Source organism: Lepidothrix coronata, unplaced genomic scaffold (genome assembly GCF_001604755.1).
Source record: "Lepidothrix coronata isolate B3197 unplaced genomic scaffold, Lepidothrix_coronata-1.0 Scaffold51, whole genome shotgun sequence".
Taxonomy (NCBI): domain Eukaryota; kingdom Metazoa; phylum Chordata; class Aves; order Passeriformes; family Pipridae; genus Lepidothrix; species Lepidothrix coronata.
Genome location: NW_016690231.1, coordinates 1,111,170 through 1,121,484, shown reverse-complemented (window position 1 = coordinate 1,121,484; position 10,315 = coordinate 1,111,170). Strand labels below are relative to the sequence as shown.

General features: G+C 43.4%; 1 protein-coding gene and 1 long non-coding RNA gene across 8 annotated transcripts in view; one reads left to right on the top strand and one right to left on the bottom strand.

Moving 5' to 3' along the window:
• Nucleotides 1–4,538, top strand: part of LOC108497666 — a 10,170-nt gene extending 5,632 nt beyond the window's left edge. The window contains exon 3 of the long non-coding RNA XR_001874932.1: nt 4,486–4,538. This is a non-coding gene — a long non-coding RNA (uncharacterized LOC108497666). The remainder of the gene's footprint in view (nt 1–4,485) is intronic.
• The window catches only part of ZDHHC8 (zinc finger DHHC-type containing 8), a 121,472-nt gene that overhangs the window by 105,901 nt on the left and 5,256 nt on the right, over nt 1–10,315 (bottom strand). For 5 of the 7 annotated variants that reach the window (XR_001874928.1, XR_001874927.1, XR_001874929.1 and 2 more), the window contains exon 1: nt 9,477–9,682. The exons of 1 other annotated variant lie outside the window; for it this stretch is intronic. Coding sequence is in view for 1 of the 6 variants with exons in the window: in XM_017815491.1 (XP_017670980.1) it covers nt 9,477–9,580 (104 nt within the window). In the remaining 5 variants the exon portion in view is untranslated. Of the gene's footprint in view, nt 1–9,476; nt 9,683–10,315 lie in introns of those variants that run through there. One more of the 7 variants, XM_017815495.1, reaches the window with a different exon arrangement.

The following is a 10,315-nucleotide window of genomic DNA, read 5'->3' as shown; positions in this document are numbered from 1 at the left end:
CCAAATAGCCCAGGAAGATCCAGAGTGACTAAAGACCAAACAGAGGAGTGAGAGAGGTGTTGTGTGAAGGGTTAGTGCTGAGTTCAGAGCTGTGGCACTCCTCGAGATGGAGAGTGGCTGTGAGCAGCTACTCAGGACACTCAGAACCCCTGCACTTCTCCGTGCCCTCCTGCTGTCAAGGGCCTCTGAAAGGTGAACCATGTACTTGGGTCATGGCAGCAACAGCAGCTGAGAGGTTTGGGGTCAACACAAGTCCTGGGGCCAGATCACACAGAGGAGAAATGAGAGGTGAAGAAAGTGTGGGTCTGGAAACCTATTTCTTCAGGAGCAGTCTAAGCCCAGAATTCACAACTCCCCAACATCCACCATGGCAAGAATTAAAAAACGCCCACCTAGATAGTAAATGGAGAGATGACAGCGGGCTCAGAAGAGCATGTCTCTTATCAGAGATGAATTATAAATCAAACACAGCAGGCTGGAGAAGGAATCATTAATTTTTCAATTCTCAAACCACAGATATCACGTTTAGCTCTATCCCACTAGCATTTGTAATACAATGCAAGAAAAATTACTTGGCAAAAGTAATTAGTCATTGTGGAATCACATACAAATGAAAGTTTAAAGACTACAATGTTACCATTAAACTTTTCAAGAGAGACAACGAAGCTTTAGTACATATACCTCCACACTCATACATTCATGCAGATTTAAGTGTCCTGTTATTTTATTCCTGTAATGTGAAATTTCTGTGGCAAATATTAATCCCCTTTGCTGCTGCAGATGCTACAACTTCTGTACATGAATTAGAAATCACCTCATTAGACTCAGTGGCTTAATATCTATTTGACTTGTACTATATGTCAGAAAGCAGCCATTTTATACACATCTTCCTACGGAATGAGCAAAACTCGGTAGTTAAAAAAAAAATCCAGTGTCTGTTGATGGTTTTATTGTTTTTGCCACAGACTCATTAGCCATTTACACAAGATGCAGCATGTGCTAAGCCAGCCTACTTGTGCACTGATCAACTTAAAAACTATATACATACTATGAAATGTCTCTTTAGAGCTGCTTTACTACACAAGCCCGTACTTGGTTCTTTGCAGAGTAATTAGCATACTTTGTCCATTCAAGGAGAAACCCTTTGGAATAGTAATTGCTTGCACGTGGCCAGGTGATAAGGCAGGGGTTGCAGCAAGATCTTCAAAGAGAAAAGCAAGATGTGAGACTTATGCACCAGACAATGGAAAAATGAGCTGATCATTTAAAACAAGACAAGAACCCAGAGTTACTGGTCAAAGTCACAGGTTTGACCACGAGGACGATCATACAGACATCCACAAGTACCTGTTCCCTCCTTGTGCCTTGGAATGTTGGAGGAGAAGCCAAGTTAACAGTGTGGTTCCCCAGGGAAGTCTCCAGGCAGTGGCTCCTGAGCCCAGCACCAGACACAAACCCCCTGGAGGGAGAGCACACCCACCTCCCAACTGCTGGTCCTGCTGGAGCCAGGAAACCACCCCAGCAAATGCTGGCTGCTGGGAAAACACAGGAGGTGGCTCAGCAGCTGCTGACAGCAGACAGGGGTTAACCACAGCGTTATTAGATCACAACACATCTGGAGAGTCTGATTGCTGGGGCAAACATCAATCCTCAGAGAAAGCTAAACGTGCAGAATGAGATCTTGCTCACGAGAACGAACTGAAAGGGAGGTTATTCACAATGAAAATAATCCTAAATAACTTTTGAAACTGAGCTGGCTGAGAAGGGGGACTGGAAGTGTTTATCCATAAGAAAATACCTGCCTCTCCTAACTGACTGGGAGCAGAGTAGACAGAAAAGTTTTAAGCTGAACTTTTCCATTTTGAAGCAGTTCTGTGATTGACCCAAGTTTAAATTAAAATTATGCTTGTTTATAGAAATGTCCAAGCTTTCCTTATTCCCAGCACTGTACTTAAATTGTGTTGATATTGATATTACATTGGATTATTTCCCTGAAGACATGAATAAGACCTAATGTAAATGCCCATTTAGTTTTAAGAATCCTGAGAGAGTAAGGCTTTGTCTGACTTTATTTATGAAAGCCCTTATACATTTAAGCAGTCCTGAGCTTGCTTTGTTGGGCTTCCAACTTAAAAAATAATTTGCTCATTTAAGAATATTCTGTGATTAGTTTAGTCTGAGTGAGTACCAGGGTTTTCTGGAGAGCAGACACTTCAAAGTGGCACATAGAGACCTTATTTCCATGGGAATGACTGAGCAGTCTGCCTCTATGAACGCCTCCCTTCATCAGAAAATGACATCATTCTACATGTGGCTTGACAAAAATCTGTATTTCATGTATTCCCATCTTCATATTGCCTGCCTTGCTCTACAGAGCAACAAAGGGCATTTCCTGATGATGTACTTCACGTGACACTGAAGTACCCACCAAAACGGTGCAGGTGTGCACACAGACAGCTGCCTTGGGGTCTAGAGCTAAAATTCAAGGGGTACTTTAACTGCACCTGGCTCCACTGTCCTTTGTTACTGGATGATCTCAACACACAGCAGCAGAGTGCAGGTATTTCATAAGGATTCCACATTTGAAGTCCACAAATTCTGTGTTTACACTTTGACAAACAGAAAACCATGGTAACTACCGCAGTGTCTAAGTATGGGTTACCATAAAGTTTATTCCATAATATCCTTACTGAGAAAAACAAAGAATCAAGTACCCACTAGTGTTTGTATAATAGGTTTAGAGCTCAGAAATTTAGGCACTTTGGACAGCTTTTGAAGCAAGTCTAGCTAAATTGCATTAGTAATTGCATAAGAACAATCAGTGACTAATTAAATCCTCTTTCTGGATACAGATTACTGGCTGAAGATTTATGTAGTATACACTACACTGTGGTGTACTCATTTGAATTAATTATTGCAATCACCAAGCAAGGATCCCCAAAACCTCCACGGTAAAAGGAGATGCAGGCTGACTGAGTTTTTCCAGTGTATGGTATTTTTTGCAAAGGAATAATACCGAATTCCCATTAAAAGCTGCAGCACTGCTGCCTCAGCCCCCACGCTCCTGCCTCTCCATGTCATCAGCTGCTCCCACTGACAAACGAGCAACTCAGAGCAGCTCTGTACCAGTGCAGCCAAATTGAACATTACTCTGGCATTAGAGAGAAATAAGTCTTGTATCTACTGGCTCGAATCAAAGGGCAGTAAATCAGAGTTCCACTTTTGCTCTGGTGGCTTTTAGGATACTTCTCCCCCACTCCAGTTTACACGTCCTTTGTGCTCTAAATCGCCTTGTACCACCTTATTGCTGAATTCCTGACATCTTCCAGTGCAAGCTAAACAACACTCATGGTTTCCCTCTGTAGGTCTTGCAAAGTTTCCTTGTAGGTTATACTCTAAGTAAAGTAAGCCTAGGAAACCCGTCCCAGGCCACCCCTCCCAGGTCTCACAGAGATCCCGACACCACGGGGTTCTACACCTCACTCTAGCTGAGAAGAGAGCAGCAGCAGAATAAGTTGTTTACACAACAATGTTATGTGTATAATTAGCAACCACCCCAGGTAATGAACCTCAAAAATCAGATCTCCAAGGGCACCACATGTATCTGCCTCTCAATTTAAGTTTTGTGTTTTGAGCAGTAACATCCCTTAGTTTATACATTACTAACCAACCAAGTGAGCTTGAACAATTTTGCAGAGATTGGTTCTATTTATAAGAGGATACACGTGTGGCATACTTGGACAAACATGGAGAGTATTTATATTAGCATCTTGAAAAGAACTTTAAACAAAAATAGAAAAATTGCTTGTATATTCATGTACAAAGGCTGAGGCCCACCCTGATCTAATTGAGACACACTTATTCCTATTTCCAGATGACCTTAATCTCTGTTTATTAGGTGAAATGGAAAGGAGGCTGCTCCTGGCATAAGTCACACACTGACTACAGCTGTGGCCCACGTACAGGAATAACTTTCATTGCAGCAGCTCTTCTGCCTTTTTAAACCAGGATTTACAGTGAGCACTGAAACGCCCCTGCAGTGGCTGCACACAGAGAGCTCAACACGGCCAGCCACTTGCTGCCACCACCAAAGATGATCCTCCTTTTCCCTTTCTCAAACTGCAGGAAGAAAAAATATTCCTGTTGCTAATAAATATCAAGATTTTTTTTCTAAAGAGATGACATTTAATAGCTTTCAGAAATGTCCTGTATTGCCAACCTGGCTGGTGCCCTTGGAAGCAAAGATCATAGAATTAACTAGTTAAAAGCAGTAAAATTGAGGCTTCTTAGAGCATAAAAAAAAACCCTCAGCAAACAAAAAAACTTTTCACACTTCAGTGAAATCTGTTTTCCTGTTGAGACTGCCTGTCTTATGTTGCATGACAAGTTTGTCTAGATTCTATTTACAAAAATTATATAGCAAGATGAAATTGCCACAGCTTAAAAGGACATTTCTTTGTCATAACAAAAGTAAATATTTTACAGAAGCTGATGGACGTGACAGCTGAGATGACTCAGGTCAACTGAGGAAGTGTTCCCTCTTCTGAATCCCAGGTAGAGTGGACAGGAAAAGCCTGCCATTAAAGATGCATTTAACATGGAAAATGTTAAGATATCGCAGGAGGCTAAGCTGCACTGCTTGAAATCAGTGTGTGCTTGCGAAGTCAGCCTTAATGTTCATTTTAAATCACATTTTATCATTTGTTCTACCTGAAATCAGAACACTGAACTGGCAGAAGTGAACATCTGAACAGCTGGAATTGGAGTTTACAGAAGGCTTTAAAATACTTCAGGTAAGAAAAACATTTTGGATGCAAATCAAATTCACTAAAGCAAAGATAATCTTCTATTAGCTTGACCTTTGCTAGTGACTAAACAAACTCAAGTCAAAAAAGCAGATGATACCTTCCCTTTTTTGATCTGTGAGCATTTGCAAGTCATGGGAGGAAAAGATCCAACAGATAGTTCAAGAACTCTAGGTACATATATAATTATATTTCCATTAACTACCATCCAGGATGGTAACTACAGTTTTGAACTTTAAAGTGCTGTTACATATTTATTTTAAGGCTGTTCCAGTGCAGGACCAGATAATTGCAGGAGCAGGGTAGTGCTTATGATTTAAGAGGTGCATTTATCTCAAGTGTATCTGAATTCATACACAGCTACAGAAATGCTGAGTCTTTCTAGTTCATAAAATACAATAACATGACATACAAATGTGGGGAGAATACCAATTTTTCTGTAAACTGATGAATTGAAGCCAAGCTTTCCTTCCTGTTAAGGTAAGTCCCCCAGGCCTGCTCTAGAGCACAGTCTGCCAGCCATGGGAACAGCACAAGTACAGGTTATTTCTCTATTGCCTTTCCATCCCTACTGCAGCTTCAGTTGCTCTTCTACACCAGTTTATCACTCCTCAGTCATTTCCTGCAGGTTATTGGTATCAAACTCCCTGTGGCACAGCCTGCATTAGAGTGCCAACTGCAGCTGTCTGTGGTGCACACCTATGATTATCTCCCATTATGACTGTTAAGAACTAAGTTGAAGTCTCATTTTCAGTACTGACTGAATGAGTTTTCGCCTTATTTGTGCTTTCACTTCACTGAGAAAATTACCCATTTTATTATCCCATTTAAAGGAATAATATACAGCAGTGTTACTACCATTATATCAAAAAAGTAGTGGCACCTGGACCTTTGTCATGGGCTTCATGTTTCTACTGTACTTCAGAGATGCTGCATGCTGCAGAAATTACAGTCTGAAAATGGGTATTTTATCAGAAACTTCTAGTCTGCAGTATTCAGGGAGAATGACAAGCTTTTTTCTCCTTACTAAAATGAGCCACAGTTTTCCCTTAAAACCATATGCTTTTAGCTTGCTGTGTAATCTACAGCACTGCAGCTGCTGAACTAACCCCGGGGTTCTCAGCACTAACAACTACAGTAAGTAGCCAATTTAAACAGGTGAAGAGAACTATTAGCTCCAGAATAGTTACAGAACCATTTAGGTTGGAAAAGTCCTTTCAGATCATTGATTCCAACCTTTCACTGGGTAACATTATGCTTACTGATAATTAAGTTGCATTCTCTACTAATACTGAAGTTACACAGCCTAAAATAAGGTGGCAAGTTCTTGAAACTCAGGGTCTTTGAATGATCCCCCTCAGGTTTCCATCACAGCCATTGGGAGTCCAAGGCAGACTGCACTGGAATAGGTTGTTATCTCTAACAAAAAGCCTGATGAGAAATACCAAGAAAAAAAGGTTTTGGTAGAAGAGTTCATGTCTGCTAGAACTGACTCACTCTGGATTCTCACAGTGTTAAGAAGAATTGGTTCTTCCTTCATTATGCCATTTGATTTGTTCATATAAGTAAATTAACCTAATCATTCTATAAAACATTATTGATATGTTCCTTCATAATGCTTAGAGTTAATGCTTGTTTACTCTCTCACTGTGACAAATTAGACCACCTACTCAGACACTGTATTTATTACTGAAGGAACACACATGGAGTGCTAAAAGCCTGTGGTAATACAACTGCAATATTTAGTTGCCTTTCCAGGCAATAATCTTGATAGCTAAACAGTTTAGTTCCCCCTCATAAAACCAGAAGGAATATAACAGAGAATCCTAAATAGTTAGCTGAGGAAAAAGAACAAAGGAGAACCTATAATGGAATTTTCCCAAAGCTTAACAGTAGCACTGATCAACACCACCATGAACTAATAGTGGACACTGTGTATTCCAGTCTTTATGTGCTGCTTTTTAGCAAAGGTGTTTGGACAAAAGCTAAAAATAAAGACCACACTGCAAAAAAGCAAACTCTGCCCTTCAAGTTCAAAGAGCTTTTCATTCAGCAAAAGACACTCATAACACGTGTCTTGAGCCCACAAACGTGTCTAGGGAGAAAGCCAAGTCAGGTCCTCTGCTTTCATAGATTTATTCAGAAATGTTTCCAGTGCCCTAAAAGGATTTTTTTTTCTATTCAGTTAGTGGTTTAAAAATAGTTATTATTCCATTTTTCCACATATTTTAACCTCTGTTATTCTGTTTCACCACACTGAAGTTGCTCAAATCCCTGATATCCCACTGAGCTGATCTGCACCCAAAATTTGATATGAGTTCCATCCATCCTTGGTTTCATGTATTTATACACAGGTTACTTCATTATAGACACAGCAGCCTTACAGATAATTAACACAAATAAGGAGGTAATAAACACACATGCAAATCTTAATTTGATTAAGTTCTTGTGCTCTGACAAGCAAGCATGGATTGTATCAAAAGCATTTTTAGGCCAGTGTTTCAACTGCTGCATTATCAGAGATTTATCCAACATCAAACAAGTTGTGCAAATCAACACACCTGAAAATTCAGCTATCTCAGCCTTTAATAACATATGACAGCAACAAGATCAAGACACAAAACCCTGCCTGTGGAAAAAAGATAAAAAATGGAAATGCTCAGGAAAAGGGGAAAAAACCCAGCACCACACAAGAGACACTTATTTCATGAGTACTGCTTGCTGTGATGGCACAACATAGACAGATTTTACTAAAACTGCTCAGCATGAAAGACAACAATTCCATACAAATTCATCTGAGTATTTTTGAATGGACAGGACTTCAGATCCTGCCTGGCAACAGTTGCTCAATTATGTGTTACTTTTATTACACACAGGACTTGGCAGCAGCAGAGAACGTATGTCTGGGACAGTCCTCAAAAAATTTACTAGCACTTCAAGATACACAGGCCAAGTTACAATATGGAGAGATCCTTAAAATAGTTCATTTTGCATGTAATTATTCACTGATAACAGAGGGAGCAGAGTGAAGTTTGAGATTCGGTGATGAATTAAAGGCAATTGCTTCTTTCGTACACTAACAAATTGTAAAATCAACATCTCTGTTGATGTCCTGCTGCCAAAAGGATGTTTCAACAACAACTGTGTTACCAGGAAAGTCTTACATCACTAAGCAATTTGTAGCTCTACACTGGAAGTATCATACGAAAACAAGCATCCAGCTTCCAAAACAGCCTCAGCACACATCCATTCCTCAGGCAGCAGGAAAAATAAATGCCGGCATTAAGATCCCCTTTTCTTTTCGACTGTGCAACCATTTAATATTCCCCACACCAGTGTTAACCAAGTTCATCACAAAAGCCAACTTCTGTCCTGTGTTTGCCTGCAAGCACCAAACTATAATTAGATGCCCAAATGATGAACGATAGGCAGATACTTGTACCAGTTCTTGAGGCTTGACCAGTTCTTGACACAGTATAATATCCTGAAAGGAGTCACCACTACTTCATATCAAATGCATTGAAAACAAGCAATGAGAAATAAAGGCACATCAAGTCAAGAGCGTTACTCAGTGTCAAAATCTGTTCTGATTTAAGAAACTGTTAGACAAAACAACATCCACATTTATTCTGAAATCCTACATTGCGATTACCACACCAGCATTTTGAAACATCAAGAATCGTATCACAGCCAAACCACGAAGGATAATGACACAGACACATAACTCCCACTCTTACAGAGCCTTCTGCTTCCAACAGCTTCACTGAGCTCGGTGAAAAAATAGCAATGGCAAAACAAGGAAAACGGAAATAATAAAACTTCAAAATAAGCGAAACAATAAATCTCAATATGCAATAGCCGTCTTTCCACCTTCCCAAAAGGCAGCTTGGTCAAGGCTCCTTTCAGAGCATCTCTCTGGAAACACTGACACCTCTGCAGGGAGGCTGCCGATACCCCGCACAGGAAGGGTTTACGAGCGACAGAACTCCAGTGTATGGAAAGGGAGAGGAAACAGCCGAAGCACTACAGCACTCACATATTAATGGAACTACAGGAGAGCTGCGAGCCGACCGCCAGAGCCCAATCCCGCATTTAAGGGAGAAGGCAATGAGAGAAGAGGAAACAGAAAGGGGGGAAAAAGTTTCCCCGTCTCTCCTTCAAGCAAACGTAAATTTGTTCATTAGATCCTCAGCCTTTCAGGAACAGTTACATAAAAATATGTAGAATGGGTAATGCCTAGAATAGGATTCCTTCCACTTGGAGAGGCTTTGCCGGATGAACCCTGAGACTGAGGGAGGAGGCCGGCGCTGCCTCCCGGAGCACAGAGACTCCGGCCGGCTGAGCCCCGGGCTGGGGCTGCACCTCCCCAGCCCGCCAGCCCTGCCCGCTCCGAGGGGCTGCTCCGAGGGGCTCCGGCAGCTCCGCCGCACACCGCCGGCAGGGCGGGAGGCGGACGGGGTTTGTGTGCCATGAAATGGTGGATCTGCCTGTCAGGCACATTTCACGATACGGAGCGATCGCGAGCCTCTGCAAAGCGCAGCCGGGCAGGGAGAGCGGGCGGGGAGCGGGACCGGCAGCGGCAGGGCCCGCAGGGCTGTCAAGCCCCGCCGCCTCCCCCCGCCGGGCCGGGCGGCCCCAGCACGGCCCCCCCTCCGCCAGAGCCGTACTTACGTGAAAACAAAAAATAAAGTAGTCGAACCCACTAATAAGGCAGCTGCAGTGGAGACCGGGATGTATTTAGTAGGTTTAAACCTCTTTCCAGTGCTGCTGGGCATCCTGTAGCTTACACATCACTGTGTAAATCCAACCCGAGAGGAGGGCGCCGGGAGGATGCGGGTCCCTCCGGCGCGGGGAGAGCGGGACCCGGGCGGCAGGGAGGGACGGGAGAGGGACGGGAGCAGCTGACCTCCAGCACAGGAAATCCCACCCACACCGCCCAGCCCACTCGGCTGATGTCAACCAGCCCCTTAAGGTAGCGCTGCGGGGAGACGGCGAGCGGGGCTGCGGGAGCTCCCGGGGCGGCCGAGCCGCCGCCGCCCTCCCGCAGCGGGGCAGCCCCTGCGGACAGCGCGGGGCCGGTTCTCTCCTTGTTACAAGAAAAAAAGGCGATGTATGGAGCTCCCTGTGCGGGACACGACAGCCCTTGCAGAGCTCCCTGCACAGGGAGGGAGGCGGTGCAGCCGCTGCAGCACCGCGGGGCCCGGCAGGGAGCGGGGCCGGGGGGTCCCTGCGGGACGGGGCCGGCTCGGCACGGACCGTGAGCTACAGCTCTGCCAATAAACCCTGCTTTTTATTCTGCCAAACACGGAGTCACGGTATTAGGGGGACTGCTGCACTCTGCCAAATTTAACCGATTCCAAAATTAATAACTGAGCGCGAGCATAACTGAAATGGCACTATGCTCTGTTCTTTTTAAATCTATCCATTAGCATCAGGAGGCAGACAGAAGAGGTAATTTAAGGTAACATCAGGAAGTTCACCGAATCAGCATTCTCGAGAGCAGTGTGTGA